General features: G+C 36.7%; 1 protein-coding gene across 1 annotated transcript in view; it reads right to left on the bottom strand.

The window, feature by feature from the left end:
• LOC113065504 (membrane-associated guanylate kinase, WW and PDZ domain-containing protein 3-like) overlaps window positions 1–20,125 on the bottom strand; it is a 128,867-nt gene that overhangs the window by 8,404 nt on the left and 100,338 nt on the right. Inside the window, exons 7-18 of the mRNA XM_026236792.1 lie at window positions 17,783–17,862; window positions 17,268–17,325; window positions 14,762–14,886; window positions 10,099–10,290; window positions 6,568–7,140; window positions 4,347–4,378; window positions 3,582–3,771; window positions 3,377–3,471; window positions 3,096–3,288; window positions 1,683–1,877; window positions 774–959; window positions 459–555 (exon numbers count right to left, since the gene is read on the bottom strand). Coding sequence (XP_026092577.1) covers window positions 459–555; window positions 774–959; window positions 1,683–1,877; window positions 3,096–3,288; window positions 3,377–3,471; window positions 3,582–3,771; window positions 4,347–4,378; window positions 6,568–7,140; window positions 10,099–10,290; window positions 14,762–14,886; window positions 17,268–17,325; window positions 17,783–17,862 — 2,016 coding nt within the window. The remainder of the gene's footprint in view (window positions 1–458; window positions 556–773; window positions 960–1,682; window positions 1,878–3,095; window positions 3,289–3,376; window positions 3,472–3,581; window positions 3,772–4,346; window positions 4,379–6,567; window positions 7,141–10,098; window positions 10,291–14,761; window positions 14,887–17,267; window positions 17,326–17,782; window positions 17,863–20,125) is intronic.

The following is a 20,125-nucleotide window of genomic DNA, read 5'->3' as shown; positions in this document are numbered from 1 at the left end:
TAATGCATATTTGCTGAATAAAAGTATTAATTTATTAAAAAATAAAATCCTTACTGACCCCAAACTGAACAATTGTGTACATGCATCACAGAAACATTTGATCATGAACATTATGAAAATGTCACATTTTTAAATCACTGAATTGTTTTGGAATGTTAGAATTGAATGGTCATTTACTTTGTCTTGTTTCTCATTTTATGTATCTTACATATAACAACAACAACAACAACAAAATCTCAAAATTACAATTTGATTGGAAATTAAAAATATTTTGTTCCGAAGTCAAATAGTAGATTTTTGATTTTTCATCTCATCTCATCTCATAGCTCTTAAAATAATAATTAATAGTCATACATTGGGACTTTTTGAAATGAAACCGTAAAAGGTTTGTATGTTGACTGTAAGGACTGTGATTGTGTGTGTAGTGATTGATCTGGCCGTCTGGATAAAGCTTGTACCTGTCATCTCGGTTGGCAGGCTGCTGTCCCACGGCTCGGTGCTGGGAAGATGGGCTCTGCTTGGCTGAACTAGTGCCTGACGGAGGTCCGCTGTGTTCTGAAAAATAAACAGGATTATCAGTCTGGCAGAAACACACACACACACACACACACACACAACTCCATCCCAAGTTTACATTTTAATCCTCAAAGTCAAATGTTTTACCTAACTGAATGTTACAAAAAACAAATACGTATGCAATCTGCTGCATCCTTTCATCAGCTCACTGTTCACCAAAATAATGAAGAGAAAATATATTTTCCCCAAAAGCTTACCCTCCTCAGGCACCACCGTGAGGGTAACAGCATTTCCAGCTTCTTTGATGAGCTGCACAATGTCGTTATGAGACAGCTCAATAATTGACTGGCCATTCACAGCAGAGATGCGGTCGCCCACTTTCAGCCGACCGCAGCGGTCTGTGGGACTGCCGTCTATGATGCGACCAATCTTATGTGGGATAACTGAGGACAGACAGAGATCAATGCTTATTTCATTTATACAACTTAGATATACTGACAGACACTGAGAAGTGCTTTCGATAACTCTGGAAACTGATACTTATAAATAAATCGGATTATTCTCAAAGATTTACAGATGTGTCACATGATCAGGAAAAACACCCTGCATTACACAGTACGTAAACTATGAAATGAACATGCCAGGTTATATATGGTAATTCAAAGTGTAAATAAAAGTACTTTTTCAATGTTAAAATTACGAAGCCCAGCATAAGACATGCAGACGAAAATATACGCTTCAGTTTCAAACTACATTTTCAACTTTACACCATAAATTTATAAATAAATCCTATAAACCTTCACAGCGTTTGTCCTTATTCAGAGCTAATGGTAATAGCCATTATATCCAAATAAGTGTTTTTGTTACAGCTCTGGGTTTATTACTGTAATACTTTACAGTAAAGCTAGCTTTGAACATATTATTGTAACTGCATTGTACAGTAGATCACACTTTCAAGCAATAGAAGAAATATGTAGTGTAGATTTCAGGCACATTTTCAACAATGTTTTGAGTCTGTAGTTGCACATCTAATGCAGCAGAACAATCTGTACTTTCTGAAGCTGACAGCAAAGTAGCAAAAAGCTTGAAAATTAGGGTGGGGTGAGACAGAGAGACAGACAGAGACACACAAGGAGAGGAAACAAGCTTTGAAAATCATTTCTAACCTCCAGGCGGAGGCTTGTTTTTAGAGGTGAGGATGACGAATCCGAAGCCCTCGTTGTCCTTGCGCTGAAGAGTGACGTCGTAGGGCTGAGGGTGGCTGTGGCCGGACACCTCGATGAGGGGCGGTTTGGGAGAGCCGTTGACCAGCGCTGGAGCATGTGGGACCTGTGGTTGACCCCCATCATCTTCCTCTCTTTCTGCTCAAGCATATGCAATATTCAGAGTTTAAATGGACGAAGACCGAGAGATGCATCTTTATGCACATGCTTTTTTGAGTGTTTGCTCATCTGTGATGCATCTAAAGGACATTTTCTATCAGATGTTAAATAGATGTTCAATGTTTATGATTTAGATTGCATGTAATATCTTAAAGAAGTCTATCAGATGTTTGTACAAAGCATATGCTTTCCAGATGAAGCGACCTTTAACAGACATCTTGCAAACGTACGTGAGCTATCTGGGATTTTGTGAAAACCTCAAATTTGACCAAAATGTAATTTTGTAAATGTAATTGTAAATTCTTATTTATTTTTTTTGCCTGCAGCTCAAAATTAGCCCCCGGTCACATACATCAGAATAAGATATTTATCAGATTAAGATAAAAAAAAAAAAAAAAATGCATATGCAAATATACACACACACACACACACACACACACACACACACGTAAGTAAGTAAGTAAATAGATAAGTAACATAATTACAAATTAATTCTAAATTAAATAGAAATCTATTCTCTATATCACAACGGGATTGTTTATGTATAATTTTTTTTGCTGTTACTTATTGTTTGGTCATTGGCAAGTAATTGTTTTAGATACTCATCAAAGCCAAATTTTGCTTTCCTAGAGCTAATTTTAGACTTTCACCTATTGTATTGTTTTTTAAACAGTTTGCCTGATTCCATCTGGGTCTGATGATTCACTAAGAAACATATTTGGCAAAAATCTCTTCCAATGCTCAACATGAAGTAAAACAAACGAACAAAATCCCAGTGTGCTTTAACAAAACTGAAAGGGAACATTATGAAAGTGTTGAAAAAACTGCTATGAGGCATAAAGCCAAATTTCATAATGGCTTCATAACCTAATTTTTTTCACCCAAATTACCCAGTGCGTGTTGTCTCACGGCGTCTTTCTTTTATAGTTACTCAGTGCATTGTGTCATTATTTTGTTAAATAGTCTTCTGCTTTGACTGAAAACAGTGGTCATTAAATTTTAATTTTGTGGTTATTATTTTGTAACTCAGCTCGGTCCTTTAATCAGAACTAATGGAGCGAATCGCTCAGTTCCCACAGGGAGTGGATCTTTTTTCAGACATGGTTGGATATGACAAACCTCTGGAGGATTTCTACGGCTGTCAGAACATAAACACAAGCATGCAGTTATCACAATACATGACAGCAGGGTACAAACCTGGAGAGGTGAGCTTTCTGCGCACGGTCAACATCACCTGCCCGTTGCGGGCGGCGTTGGTCATGAGCTCCAGAACTTGTTTGTGAGATTTGCCTTTGACAGGAACGCCGTCAATACAGATGAGCTCATCTCCAGGCCGCAGACGCCCGTCCTTTTCTGCGGCACCCAGAGGAACAATGGCGCCAATGTACACCTAAAGATAGATGGCATGGTTGAAGGTCACATCATTTCCCATTGTGACAATATGGTAATGAAACACTACAAAGCACGTCAACGCTTACTGGCTGATCCGGTCCTTCTCCACCCAGCACTCTGAACCCAAATCCAGTCTCCTGGTTCCTCCTGATAAACACGTCCAGTTCTTTAGTGTTGATGGCTGAAAAAAAAAAAAGCAAAATTAGCTGTCAGCCATAAATACAACAGCTTAAACAGCAAATCTGTTTCACATGACCACTACTAACTCCCATAAGTCAAGGCTGAACTCACGTTTGCTGTCTAGCAGGGCTTTAGACTTGAGGTAGAGCTCAGACGGGTCCAGTTTTGGGGAGCTGGAGCGGATGGCATGAGGAGGGAAAGGAAGGGACTGGGGCCCAGGCTCAGCCGCACTGGGAGTTTCAGTACTGACAGAACTGGCGGCAATGTCCTGCTTCTGGGTACTGGGAATAGCTGGAGTGATCTAAATGAACAGATGAAACATTACCAAATATTCATCAACAGTACAGCCCAAGTACTATGCCAAACACGGACGTCTCTCAATACGAAAGGCATTGTTCACCCAAAAATGGTAATTCTGTCATCATTTTACATCATTAGTTGACTGGAAGATCTGTTTAATCATGTACAAGTCAAGCAGTAATTTCCTTATTTTGAAAACGTGTCCTTATGACTCACAATGTTTATATTCACGTTGAACACAATGTAACAAAACCTGCTCTAAATCAGATAATCATCATTCGAGCCTGTATGAGAAACGCTCCTGAGGGCCCTGTTGACTCAGCAGTGATGTCTGCTGCTGAAACTTGTGTTTGCCTCAGAGTGATTAACCACATCCTGCTCTTAAAATAACATTATAGCGTTTGGCACTTGCTCCGTGAATAATGTATGACTGCACGAAACACGCTTCGCAGAAGAACCCAGAAAGAGGCAGATAAATAATTCATCCTGTTTCATCTTCATTACATCAAAATCCCATAGTGTGTCTAAATTAAATCCCAAACACTGAGTAATTAAAAGACATTTAGCTGAACTTACAGGTTTCAGAGACTTCACGGGAGAGGTCTGACCTGCAAGCACAAACAGATATAAAGAGGGGAATGAGAATGAGCAAGTACAGTTGAAGAGGTATGTTGCAAGACTATATAACTGGAGCAATTTATTTCAGGAGAAATTTAATTCATCAGTTTATTTAGTACGTTAAAAACCTTTAACAGTGAAGTGTGCCATTTTTTGCATCATTAACGACTCCAGATGAAATATGATTACTTCAAAATGTTTTACAGCACACTTTTCCTCATCCATCATTGTTCAGATAAATATTAGCCCCACCCCAAACTCATGGCATTGGTTGAGCCAAAGCTGTTGTCAGAAACAAACAAAAATAAATCAGCCCTTAAATGGTTTTCTGTAAGCATTTTACAAGCTGGAGAAAGTATTTTAGAATTAAAAGTTTTTGTATTTTCTGTTGCACTCTTCACCTTTAATACCAATATCAAGAGCCCTGCCAAATATATTAATCAAGTCAAGTTCCAAAGTACTGTTCTTTTTTAGCAAAGAACACAAAAAGCAACACAATTGTTTAACACTGATAAGAAGAAATATTTCAGCAGATTTCTGAGGAATCATGTGACCCTGAAGACTGGAGTAATGATGCTGAAAATTCAGCGTTGTCATCACTAGAATAATAAAAAAAATATTTTAAAACATTAAAACAGTTATTTTAAATTGAAATAAGGTTTCACATAAATTACTGCATTTTTGGTTAAACCATTGCAGTCTTGGTGATCATCAGATCTTTTAGAAACATAAAAAAAAAAAAAAAAATATATATATATATATATAATATTCTTACGTACTCCAAAGTTTTGCATGGTAGTGCAAAGGAACCAAAACAAACAAAAAACCTTATGAAAAGGCAAAACGTTTCAATCCTGAAGCTGGGTTTCAGTCTAGCTTATATTAATAGAGTGCAAAACCTTAAAAAAATCTAAAGTGGCCACTAAGGGGCAGTGTACTCTACAATGCATTTACTTATTGGAGAAATAATTGAGAAGACATAATATACACACAATGCAGAGCTTGATGATCAGTGGCAGGTGTGTGTGTGTGTGTGTGTGTGTGTGTGTGTGTGTGTGCAATATGTAAATCCTGCAAGTTAACTGTGAATATTAACAAGACCTAGCTGTCTTAAAAATGTAATAATTACTATATATAACATCAACACCTGCGGTACATTGTGGTTGGTGGAGATTTTTTGCATTTAATCATGTTTGTGTAAGTCAGAGAAGAAAAGCTTGCTTATGAATACGCTTGACCTTTTGCAGCCACAATCCGATAGCTGCGCTGTGACAGCCGAAACTTGAAAGCGAGTAAGTGAACACAGAACCTGATATTTTGACTTGGGCTCCAGACAAACCACAGACTTGATTCAATATAGATCTGTGTGTATAGCTGCTCTGCGCCCCCCCGCTGCTGTGCATGCAAATACAGGATTCAGTTCAATTAAACCTGTTGGGGGGTTTTCTCTATGAGCTCAGGAGAACTGGTTTAACAGCTGTCTCATGTATAAACTATTAATAAAGTGTCCACAAACCGCAGCAGCACAAACTGAAATTGAAGAGACTTTGTAATCAAATGAGGAGTTTATGGAATAACATTACATTATTTCGATTACTTCACAAATGAATAACCTGCTGTACTGATATTGTGCAATCCATTTTCAGTGTTACTGTGTGTAAGCGTGAATGCTTTTTCCTTCAGGCGTTAACAGTATTAGTGATCTACAATGATCAGTCTCACTAAAATGTGAAGATCTCTCACTCACAAACACAACCGTCTATCTCTATCCTCCCTGTTATGTCTCTCGCTCTATTCTTCTTCACACATCTTCAGCTTGCATAAATCATTTTAATCCAAACTTTATCTCCGAGTTTGCTTTCTCTCTTTCTTTAAAGGAATAGTTCACCAAAAATCAAAACTCTGTCATCATCATTTACTCAGGCTGATGTCCTTCAAAACCTGACTTACTTTCTTGTGTGGAACGCAACATTTTCAAAACTAGAGGGAATTAAAAAAATGTGACTTTCAACATTTGACCCCCTTTGACTGTATGAAAAACACTGGAAATGATGAAAAAAAATATTCACTAAACTATCCCTTTAACTGTCACTATAGCCAGATGAGGCCTGCAACGGGGTGTCGTCAAAAATAATTAGGAGGTAACTGGACCCTAGGTCACACTGTTTCCATCACTCACCTCCTCTGAGCACCAGCACGTTGACCTCGCTGCCCATGGGCTGGTCTTTGAGGATGTCCACCACCTGCGCGTGGGTGAGGGTTTGAACGTTCTGCCTGTTAATTTCCTTTATCACATCCCCCTTCAGCAGACCTCGGCACCACTGCGCGTCCAGAATCATCTTCACCTTCTGGCCCAGTGGACAGTCTGCGATGGCAAAGCCGAATCCACTCGGCCCCTTTACCAAAGGCACGCTGACCAGCTCAGGCTGCAGCAGGGTGCTGTCTCCCGCCTCTGGGTACCGTCCGTTGGGCATTGCTGCAACTGGATGTCTACCATCGGTGGTCATGTAATGGAGGTCCTGCATGGAAGGGGTCCCGTCTGAATGAATGGGTTGTCCGTCAATTCCTGGCACAGCAGATATTACGTCGCCTGTGCCCTCTTCGCTGGAATTAGTGTCCTCTGGCAGTGGGTATCCGCGACACAGGACCATATCCACATATTGGTTTACAGGAATGGACTGGAACATCTGGACAACATCTGCATGGGTCTTGCCCAGCACACACGAACCATTTATGTCCACTATAACATCACCTAAATGAGAGACCAAGAATACATATTGATGAAGCAGTTTTTCTTAAATCCAAACCCTACCTAGACAGCATTTTTAGGCACCAAAGGCAATCCTGTTTAGGCAATTCTGGTGCAAAAGATGTTCTATACAGAATAGAGCAAAGTTACGATGCCTTGCAAAAGACTGTTTCTGCCATCATCACATGACATGCTCAGTAAAACCCCCCCCCCAAAAAAACCATTTAGTTGGTCCTAACAAATTATTCCACCTAATTAAAATTCACTACTAACCAATATTTGTTTATAATACACGTTTTGTGTTTTAAGCATAGCAGCATGTTAAGTATAAATTCAGTGGGAATCATTTGTCGGTACCAATTTATTATAGGGACCAATTCTCATTATTAACAAGTTTTTTATTAGCATGCCTATTATTAACATATTGGCTGTTTATTAGTAGTTATAAAGCAACTATTCTGTATGGCCATATTTTACATCCCTTATCCTGCCCAATACCTAAACATAACAACTACGTACTGACTATTAATAAGCAGCATCTAACCAGAGTTTATTGAGGCAAAAGTCATAGTTAATGGTTTGTTAATAGCGAGAACTGGACCTTAAAATAAGGTCAAGTTTCTCATGCACTCCATGACAAGGAAGCCTGTTCTACAGTTGGAGACCTTGTTATGGCCAAAATGGCCAAAGGCAGCACTGAATTTATCCTTCATACATAAGGCACTACAAGAAAACAATGTGACAAGCTCAGTGAAAACTACATTAAATTATATGCAACATTTATTTATTCTACTATCAATTATACTCTATTATAGTACTTGTTAATATAATAAAAACCTTTCTTTTTATACTTTCAGATATGCCTGGAATTTTAGTTTATTTCATATTGTTTTATTGTTTATAACAATACTGATCTTTAGGTTATCAACACGCTACTATTAGATGCAAACATTGTTCCAAACAGTAAAACACCTATTTCCGGGCAGCATTATGTATCCACACTTCCAGAATACACTGCATCAATTTCAGTAAACATCATATTTTTTTCAGTACTGAACAATATCAAAAACAACAAAAAAAGTAATTGAAGCACAATTACATTTAATATCTGTGCCTATGCAATTTAAGTCATGCACTTTATATGAAGATCACTGTTTGTTTGGGATGTGAATGACCATTATAATTGCGGTCTTTTAAATCAGTCACAAATAAGATTCAGTTTTAGTAAGCATAGTGTCTGTACTTTGTATGAAGACTACAGGGAGCAAGGCAAACTCACTAGGATCTGGAACATAGCCACTGTCAATTTGAGCACAAACACAAATCAAACCATTGTGTTTGAACTGTTCATTCTGGTTCCAGCAATGACAGCTGTCTTGGCTCCGTCTGTTCTGTTCACGGGGGAGTGTGTATGAGTATAATATGCAGTGATAAAAAGGTAGCGCCTAAGTAACCATTACTCCAGCTAAAGTCAATAATCTGCTCAGTTGGTGCAGTCTATCTAATGGCAAGTTTGTCTATTGATCAATGCAGAGGATGTCTGGGAATTCCTGCATCCTTTTCTACTCCTTTCTACTCCTGACCAATCAATGGCATCCTTCCAGGTTCACTTCACTTCTTGAAAGTGACTGTTCTGCCTGAAACATCCCACTTCTAATATAGTAATATTGGCATAAAGCACACAATCTGTCAGCATCAGTGTTTCATTCAGATGACCAAGAGCTCACAAGTAACTTGGCCAGGTCTACTGCTAGCCATGAGGATTTAAGGGTGAGTTGAGATATTCTGTTAACAAAACAAGAAAAATATTTCTTACTGACCTCCAGATAAATAGTGCACCTAAAAACAACAAGCATTGACTGAAATCATCACTTCCAACCGGTTTTCCTGATTTTAGGGAACTTTTACGCACAATAAAGTCCAAAAGTCTGGGGTCAAAAAGACTTTTTTTAAAGAAAAAAAAAACTTTTAATCAGCGGGGATGCATTCAAATTAATCAAAAGTTACAGTAAAGACATTTATAATATTACAAAAAGAGTTCCATTTCAAATAAATTATAGTGTGACCTTATCATCATCTAAACTTTCCCCATAATAAACTATTATTATAGTATATCAAAATTTTCAATTAAACCAACCTCCATAAAAATTAAAAAAACTGCTATTGGCTGCTTTGCATGTCAATAAGAAGGTCTTTTCCTATCTAATTGGGCTATTCTTGGCCAGAATAAGCTTAAATGAGGACCAACCTTCATGCAGCAATTTGAAAGTATGAACATAAGTAAATCCACAAATAAAAAGAATTTAAAATGGATTCATGTTTTGCCAGGTCAAAAAGAGGCTCATAAACAGCCTCTATGGCTTTTTTGATATAGCTTGTTGACCGAATATAAGAATTTGCATAAAGAAATTGGATGCAGATGAATCTACCCCTTAGCATGCCTTTTTTTTTGAGCCAGCTGAAGCGTGTTTATTGCGCTGCACTTGAATCCAGAATTAAATGTACATTTCGGCTAAACTGTTTTACAATTCTATGTACAGACTGATGTCTTCAGGGAGTTGAAGTACACAGGCAGTTCTTTCTTCGCATTGTAACAGAGGGTGGTGAGTGTTAGTGTAAGCGCTGCAATTATAGCCAAAAGCAACTCTGCAGGAAATCCAGCTCCTCTGATGCTTACCCACTGATTCTGATTTATTTTATCACTATCTATGCGATCCCGCTGTGGGCACTTTCACAGGATTATTTACTTGGAATCTAGTGCCCTGGCAATGCTCCAAGAAATAGATGTAGCATCTATCAGTGCAACACATATGGTACCATTCGAGACTGCAGTGATGATCCAGGGTGTTAATGTGCATAACCATACTTAGATCAAATTAATTACCTAATGGATTATCAACATTCATAAAATAAGCAACAAATTGCCTCAAAACTTAAAGAACAGGAGCTAATCGGATTTACCCGAAGCGATTTTGTTATCGTGTGCAGCAGGTCCATCTCTCAGGACGTTCTTCACTTGAAGGAATTCATCTGATCGGTCTCCACCGATGATGGTGAAACCAAAGCCCTGAGGGCTCTTCTTCAGAGATGTGCGCAGGATAGCACCCTGCAGCTGAGATGGGTCCCGTGTGAACACCCTTAAAGCAGCTTCATCTAAAAGAAGAGAGATAGAGGGAATATGTCAGACTAGGACACTAAAGCTTGTTTACTAGGCAAGACAAAGTGCATGCACTTCTAAATGAGCTGTTTGTATAGAAAGGTTCAGTTTGTCGAAATTAATGAAGTTCCCTTTTCAAGTCAGCATGAAACAGAAGTCGCAATTCTTCCCTATTATGACGTATATGCTGTTAAATGAGGTTGTCCCGTCCTCATGCAGGTAAACATGCCATCAGAGAAGAGATTTCAGTGCAAGGGAATAGGGGCAGTTACTTTAATCAGAGATTGTAAGGGCATATGAATAAAAAAAAAAGTGCACACATAAATCATTTATAACAAACACTGACTGCAATATTCCATAAAAAACAAGAATTTTTCTTTAATTTGAACTGTTCCTGCAGTGCCTCTTACTGTATTGAAATCATCACGAAAACAGGCTGCACAGAGTTAAGGAAAGGAAAGAAGGGGGGTCTGGATTCCCTTAGTCATTCATATTGAATAATGCAACGGAGAGAGCAATAAAGAGAGTGAAGGATACATTACTAAATGAGTGAATGATAGTGGGATTGTTCTGTTTATATATCCACATACACTTCCAATTAATTAACTTAGTCCATTCATTACACTCTTTTCAATTACTCCTAAAACATTTACCCTCACAGCAGCACATTCATAAGAGTGTTCTGGTTAAGAACTCCTAATTAATAACCACTAAGAAAATGCTCAAGAAACATTTGGTTATCTTTTCATATTATAAAATGTCCTCGGATGAGCTGATAATGATCTCTTTTTTCTTAAACCAATTTGTGGGGTCAGTGAGCACATGCAAATTTGTCAAGTGTATACATTATGTTGCCATGGTGACCCCTCCAAGATGAACTACTATAAATAAACTTTAAACACTGACATTAACATGCTTTTTAAGAATGCTCCAAAACGAGAAGGAATTTAAGCTATGCTGATGATTATTTTGTAGACACTTTTATGACAGATAGCATCATGCATTAATATATTAAATGATATTACTTTAATGCTTATTCTTGGAAGATCAATTTATTATGTCAACAATCACAGGCATTTTATAGGGAGATCTGAGTTTATATATTTAATGTAAATTATAAAATATGTCTCATACCATGTATAAAGTGAGATGAACAATAACATTCAAAAGTTTATGTTTTTGAAAGAAGTGTCTTATGCTTACTAAGACTTATATCAACCAAAAATACAGTAAAATAGTAATATTGTGAAATATTACAATTCAAAATAGCTGTTTCTATTCGAATATTTTTCTTTTTAATGTGATGTCAATGCTGAATGCGGAATAATTGTGATATGCTTATTTTAGTCTCAAGAAACATTTCTTCTTATTATTATCAGTGTTGAAAACCACTGGAACAGAAAGTTGCAAAGTTCAAAATAACAGCACTTATTTTTAATTACAAATATTTTGTAACATTGTACATGTCTTTACTGTCACTTTTGATCAATTTAATGCATCCTTGCTTTATAAAAGTATTAATTTCTTTCAAAACAAATCAAACAAACAAAAGACTTACTGACCCCCAAACTTTTGAATGGTATAATTACGATCCATAAGGTATAAGGTATAATTAAAAAGAACCATTGAAATAATGCACAATATTTTAAGTATCAAGCTCTACTTAACCAGTGATGATGCTTTCAATTTCTTGAGTAATATTGGACATTTCCAAATTCTATTCTACAACTACTGGACATTACAAAGACCCCGGAGGACTGTGAAAATGATGTTTAGAAAGTATCCAATAAATAAAAGAGATAGTTTCATGCTGCTCGACAAGTTATGTGAAGCACAACAGCACTGAGCACTTACAATAGATAATCATACAGAGTTATGAAACAACATAGTTGTTTCACCTGTTTTCACCAGTTTCACCTGTTTAATGAATAACAATAGAGCAAAAAGGATTGGCTGCATTGTCAGTGTTTCTTAAAAACAGCGCATTTAATTTTTTACACATGGTTTGAGTGTCTGAATGTCATCATTGGTGTTTGAGCAGTCCTAAGCCTTTGTTTTTTGTCTTTAATTTTCTTAAAGACATTGCTTGCTCAACTCTATTCATGTCGTTCTAAATGATGGCAGCCTTCATTTTTGGGTGAACTATCCCTTTAAGATGAAGGTATTCAACACTGACTCTGAATCAGCTTTAAACAGTGGATCGTACACTAATTACAGTCATTTCTTACCCACCAGCGGTTTTATTTTTTTCCCTGTCTCATTTGAGAGTGCCAGCAGCATCAGATGAGGCCACATCAATCTCATTAAGAGAGCATGGATGGATATCTCACCATGTGTGGTGGGAATTGGATTTGCATAACATCCACATTGATGAGCTGGACTGGGCCCTATGAAATGGATTATGTTGATTATAATAACCATGGCACAGATTTGAACTGTGAGCCACAAGTGCGTGTGAATTGGTTGTTGGACACAGGTACACACAAACCCATCCTTGCACATTAGATTCATCACTCTCTGTTCTCCTGTACTTCTGTTTTCACATTCAGCTGGTGAGGAAATTGTTTAATGTTTATGTTCACTTTATCACACTTCTCATGCATTAAAGGCCACTGTGTCTCTTAGGGCGAGCAGATTATGAAATGTCGGAGTGTAATTAAAGGTTGCATACATACATGTGTGGCTGTAAATGACCTGAAGGTACAAGCAGCGAGGGCTAAACTTGTTTTGTATTTGTCTAAATGCATAAAAGAAATGAAATTTTGTCAATACTATTTTAATTGTTGGTAGAACTGTATATAGTTATGGCTATAGTTTCTGATTATGCTCGGAAAGCACTGCATGACTGCATTATATTTTTGTGCACTCGTCCCTGTCCTGTTCTCAGCTACGTATCTCCATCCTCTCATTAAAATGTCTTGGCCAGCTAACAGAGCATAGCATAATGAGAAAGAACAGACGTCCACTGCCTGCCTTCCAGAGGGGATAGGAGGACAAAATCAACGCTCAGAGGACACAGGAACACACAGGAGATAGTGACGCTCAAGTAGTCCAAACCAAAAGTTCAGTTTAACCTTAATCATCCCAAAACTGATCCCAGTCACATGTCGGCCTGCCAAAATATAGCGTTCATTGCAATCATTTAACAGGACAGAACTGGAGACTAGTGGGCCAGGAAGTGGATGATAAAGCAACATCGTCACTAATGGCTACTAATAAAGACACTAAAAATATGAAATTACAAAAATGGTACAGCTTTGGACAACAAGCATCATTAGAAAGAAACCTCACCAGTTAAACTACATTTTATTTTAAATTACATATGTTTACAATAACCATAAATTGCACTTGACCTTTCACATAAATTATATTTATATAAATTAATTATTTAACTTTTCAATGTAGTCTGACCTTGCATTCTATTAAGGACACACAGTATGCAAATTAGGACAAAGAACATGTATATGTACACCAGGTGCAAACTCGTGCTTTGAAACCTGAGACGTAAGCAAACACCATTGCCAACAAGAAAAAAGCTCAGAGAAAAAGTGAAAATGAAAAAGACAGAACTATTGCTTAGTGTCACATTAGAAGACGGAACAAGTATGTGTAATGGTAAATATTGAATCACCAGCAAGAAATTGGAACGAGTGTATAAATATACAAAAGCTGGCACAGGTGTACACAGACACATTTAAATACACACACAGATGGTAAAACACTTTTTTGTGTGCTGCGTTTGACGAAAGGAACTCTGAGCCTCTGGGATTATTTGAGATCATATTAACCACAGAGGTTGATTATTATCTGCCTTTACTTAAGCTAACAACTGAGCAGCTCATGCTTCTGTTACTTTACGAGCTCACTTCTCACTAAAACCATGTCCTAACCAGGTGTGGCTGGCAATCTGAGTAGGAAACCGTAGGAAATAGGAAATAGTTTGCATGGGGCTCTTGTCACTTCCTGATCTCATTCTCACTGAATTGTTTCCCATCACCATTGCTGAAAAAAAAACAGCCTAAGGTGGTTAGGTTGGACTGTTTTGATGGTTTTAATGGGATTATATGTACATATTACCTGGCCAGGCAAGAAGAACAGATAGCCGACCAACTATAAAAGCTTTTTTTCCTTTATCAAAAGTGACAGAAAAAAAAAATCTATTTCAAACAAAAGATGTTCTTTTGAACTTTCTATTCATCATAGAATCCTAAAAATGATCATAGTTTCTAAACAAATATTAAGCGGCACAACATTTTTTAACATTAATAAATGTTTCTTGAGCAAGCATCAAACCAATATATTTGAATGAGTTCAGACAGATCATGTGACACTGAAGACCTGAGTAAGTGCTGCTGATTAAAGGATTTTTAAATGCTTTACAATAGATTTAAGTAGTTAAAATGTAATAAAACAAAAACTGAGGCAGTAAAATAAAGTAATAAAGCAGAAACAAGTTAAGAGATTTACTTAAGGGCGTTGGTACTGCTCCTGCGGCTGCTGCTATTGGCTGACTGGTCGGAGACGCATCCTGGCTGAGTTTCTTCTTGGCTTCCTGCACTGGATTCTCAAACTGAGTCTTCTGGTTGATGTGGCTGAAGGAAAGAGTGAGACAGTCAGTGAAAAGGACCGGAGAGGGCAGATACAATGACACACACACGCTTACGCAAACATTAGTGATGCTTATCTGTTTATGCAAACAGTCTTTGTAAAGGACGAAACCATATCGGAGCCAAAAGGTACGGAACTGTACGCATGCGTCTCTTCCTGTTTGTCGTCTGCTAAACAGGCAGTCACTTTTTCCTTTACCACAGACATTTGGTGAATGAACAGAAAAATAAACAACATACTGAGACAGAAACTTGGAAAAATGACATAAACTGGTTTGACGCTGAAAGCACGTAACCCTTTCAACTACACAATTTTGAGAAGACAAGACAGGATTAAAGTCTTTAACGAAATATAAAATACTAAATCAGTATTTTAGTATGATTTTAATATAAAACATCCTTAAAATAAGATAAACTTACCTGAGAAGCGAAAAATAAGATATAAGACTTTTTTTCAAAGAATATATCTAAAAAGTATATTTCTTACCTTAAATTTAAATACATTTGATTTATGATATATTCTTCTTCTCAAAACATATTTAAGTTAATGTGAAATGTTCTTTTCACAATGTGACATTCAAATAAAACAGGAAGTTCAACATTACAAACTTTCATTAGGACTTTTTGTTCCCACTGAGAGCTGATTGGATGGTGAAAAGAGGGCGTTACCACTAGAATGTAAGAACTGGGTTTCTGAAAACATTTTTGCTAACATTATACAGTAGTCTGTGTGCTCTAAACAACATCAGAGGAAATAAAATCTGTTTTAGAGGAAGTTACTAAATTTTGATTAAATATTATGAAGACAAATTAAATGTTCTTTTGGAAAAAAACATGCAGAGATTAATAGGATGCAATAAAACTAGGAGAGTACATTAAGAAAGTCAATAGGGTCTGCTGACTTCAGAATTGATCTTGTTTTAATAAGGATGCTTTTACTGGAAAATAAGACAAAAAAAATGATAAAGAATTGAATCTTTTCATGACCTTCTGAAATAATCAAAAAGCATGACAAAACATCTTTCACTAAAAGTACCACAGAACAGCCCTATTAAAAACCCATCTGTAATTGCTGCATGTCCACCCCATTTGTTTTCTTGTTTGTTAGTTGCCGAAATTAATCAGCATTACCTTGGCATGCCTTTCCAGAGACACAAGCTTCACAGCACATGCGTGTCCTCTATAGAGGATGATGCTCAGTGCTGGTGTGTGTTGTTTTATCCCTCTTACTCGACAGGTTCACATAAAGTGTAAAATGCTGCTCGTCTGCATTGTGTTACTTTGCTTTAACTGTTGTACCTGCCGGTCGTGACTGCACCTCAGGAAGGCTTTTAACAGCCACGGATCCCTCAAAAAGGCGTGCTGTGTATTTGTAGAAGAAAGGTACTGTTTTTGCTACGTGTGACTCATGCTGAAACTTATCCACCCAATCCACAAAGAGCGAGAGACTGAGCGCTCTCATCTGCTGAAGTTCCCCGTTTTGATAATGCAGGCAGAGAATAATGGGGGATTGTGGCAAGTCATATTTAAATCTAAAATAAAACTATGTTTTGTTGACCTCCTTGCATAAATATCCTGGCACAGCAGAGACTAACCTTACCCCAAAAAATTCCCATAAAAATCAAATCCCATATCCGCTTCCGAAAGCCCTAGAGTTGGCTGTCCTGCCAACAATTTCAATATCTCACAATGCTTTGAGAGCAGAAAATTAGCATATCTGGTCAATATGATGATCGATAAGTGACATCAGCCTTTTATTTCAGAAAAATAACTATAATTTAACTATATTTTTTCAATAATCAGGTGTTTTAAAATATTTATTTATCTGTAATATCACAACGATATTTAGATTATTACCATTTAAGAACAAATATAATATAATATAATATAATATAATATAATATAATATAATATAATATAATATAATATAATATAATATATTCATTTTCAAATGTCTTTGTATTCAAAAAACATCTGTCAAATTTTTTTATCATCTTAAATTTGATTAATTTCACAATATTAAGTTTAAAGAAATACATTTTCACTGTTGTCTAAGAGATTTGACTCTGATAGAGCGACTTGGCATTCTGCAGTCATTTACATAAATCAAACAACTCATATAAGTTGCATTACTTTCATTACTTCTGTGATGGGTTTATGATCCCTTTGGTTGAGGATGAGGGCTAAATTCCCTTTATGCTTTTAATGTTAACTCTGAAAAACTGGATTTAAAAAGAAACTAAAAAGTAAAAGACGAAGCCAAGTGAGAAATGGAAAACTTAAATCTATAGCAAACCAAGATGCTGTGGACAAAGATGTGCCATTCATCATTCTCACTAGACCATAAATGATATGAGCATACTCACTCCACATAATAAGTCCCGTACTGCGGGTCCTCAATCTTCTCCCAGCCATATGGAAGCTCTGCGGAGAATCAGACAGGCATATCAGAGACAGCTAGAACAGATGCAAATCACCCATGTGCTAGACACCAGGGGGGCGCATTTTCTGACGGTGAATTTCTGAGAAGCCAAATACCAGGTAGATCAAGAAGTCTGGCTGGATTTACACGCATGTTTGGCCAGAGAGGAGATCAGAAGGCTGAGCGGTAAGGAAACGCACGGGGTGCAGGTATTAGTAAGCTGTACAGAAAATAACTTGTTATCTTTCCCTGTGATGTGAGAGGGGTGGGGAGACACCATCCTGACATGGACGTACGTGGCCATTTCAAAAAGTGGTCTGGGATTGCTTGTGTGAGATGACACTCTGATGGGCTCTCAGCATGTCTCCTGTCAGCCATTAGTCAGGCGGGCCGGAGAGAGAGAGAGAAGCTAATGTCTGTTTACTCTTATGTGTGATTCATGAACAAACCCGGTCTCACCTCCTTCCTCACATTTTTCAGGAGGCTTGGCTTTCTTTGCCAGTCGTGGATCGAGCCAGGTCGTGGTCTTGGTATTATGACTACAGAGAGAGGGAAAAAAGCATTAGTAAACTAACACCTGAAAGCCTTTCTGTGCATGGACCTCCATTACACTGGAACACATCTGTAGCTTAACAGTGTAACAGCAGAAATATGACTATAGGTCACGGTAACATGTAAAAACACACAATCCACCAATAAAGCTTCTCAATGATTGCTAACACCAGATGGCAAGATGTTCAGATGTTTGATATTTTCAAAACAGTGATTTCCAACCGTGTGTACAGCAGGAAGTACAATGAAAGATTGTGATTTTGACTTTTTAAAACCTGTTCAAATATATTTGTCTAATTATCAAATGATTAAACTAAAACTATCATACTTAAAAAAAAAAAATAATAAAAAAAAAAAATAATAATAATAATATAAAGTATTTAATGTGGGTCTTATAAATGTGAATCATATTGGTAGACACTCTAAATATGTGCTTCAAGTCTGTTTTTCATCCAATTCTAGATTTTTGCTTAAAATATTATAAAAATTAAAAATATTAAAATGCAAATTAAACTGCATTTTTTTAAATAATAAAAAAGAGACCATTTGTGCATTTTTATTATAAATTATTCTTAAAACTTATTAGCATAGCAATGTGAGTGAGTTTAAAGAAAATGATTTTTGAATGTCTTTGTAATGAACATGTAATGAAATGGTCCGAGGACCCCCTTGAAAACGAGATGCTTCATCTCAAGGGGTTATCCTCAACAATAAAATTTCAAAATTTCAACAGTGTTGTTTTGTCGTTATATATGGTAACTAGCAAGCATATTACTAGCATACTAGCTGTTTATTAGTACTTATAATGAACACATTAATGCATTATTCTGCATGACCATATTTTAGATCCTTAATCCTGCATCATTAAATTTAACAACTACCTTACTAACTATTAAAAGGCAGCAAATCAGTAGTTGAATTTATTAAGTTCATTGAGTTTATTAATATTCAGTAAGAATTACACCTTAAAATGAAGTAGGACCATATATTTAAATTACAAATTTTAATTTGAAGAAAATATTTTAATAATCTAACCTAATCTGTCTCTGTTAGGTAGTGGCGAGGAGTCTACTCCAAAAGCAAATGTTTTTAAAATCTGAAATATTCACGACAGGTGCAGCTCATCCTCCGAGACTCACGCAGACAGACACGCGTGTGAAAGCAAGGCCTGCTGGGAAGGCTCCATTTAGCCGATTGTTTGCATTGTTCAGAGAATGGAGTATTGATTCACTGGCTCTCTCTTCCTCTGTGTGGACAGCAGAGATGCTTGGTTAAGAGCTGCGACCACAGGCACAGGTAATAGACACTGGAAGGAAGAGGCTGGCAAAAATGTAAGCTTGTCTCAATTCCCAGCGGCCTCTCATGCCTGATATGTCTGCAGGAGTTCCGGAGTTCCTGTTTACTGAGCGTCTGCTGTCTACATCTGGGCTTGGTTACAGAAAATCAAAGGCAGAATTTGAAAAGATGGACCCACAAATCATTATCCAGCACAATAAACTTCCCTTCTACATAGTATGATATATAGCATAGTATAATATATAAAAGCAGTATGTTAAATAGTAGAATTCCCAAATACACAGAATACTGTACATAAACAGTAGGTGAAAAAAAATGTACTCAATACATCAAGATTTAGTCCTGTGTAACCGATGGACACTTCACGTCTCATGAAGCCAAGAACCTATACTCATAGAACTATAGAATTTAAAAAAAAATACTTGCAAAAGTTTGGGGTTGGTAAGTTTTTTTTTTTTTTTATGTTTGAACAGTCTCATGCTAACCTAGGCCTAGATTAAAAATACACTAATATTGTGAAATATTATTACAATTTAAAATATCAGTTTTCTATTTTACGTATATATACATAAAATGTAATTTATTATGCAAAGCTGAAATTTCAGCTGTCATTATTTCAGTCATCAGTGTCACATGATCCTTCAGAAATCATTCTATTTGCTGATTTGATCTGTGCTACTTTTTCCTGGATTTTTTTTTATGAACAGAAAGTAAAAACGTTCAAAAAGTTCAAACTCTTGGATGCATGTCAAAACAAACAAATTATTTTCCAATTGAATAAATTAACTTCTGTCAATATATTTTTTTTACTGGACTTTTAACCATCTTCTATTCAGTGGCCCATTTATAAACTACATGTGTCTACAATTTTCTGTCCATTTAGCTGCCCACATAAGAGGAGCAGTATTTAAGTTGCACTGCATTCAATAAGCACAAAAGAACAGATTTGGCTTG

Source organism: Carassius auratus, chromosome 48, assembly GCF_003368295.1.
Source record: "Carassius auratus strain Wakin chromosome 48, ASM336829v1, whole genome shotgun sequence".
Lineage (NCBI taxonomy): Eukaryota > Metazoa > Chordata > Actinopteri > Cypriniformes > Cyprinidae > Carassius > Carassius auratus.
Note: the sequence above shows the minus strand (reverse complement) of the source record. Positions and strands in the feature narration are given on the sequence as shown.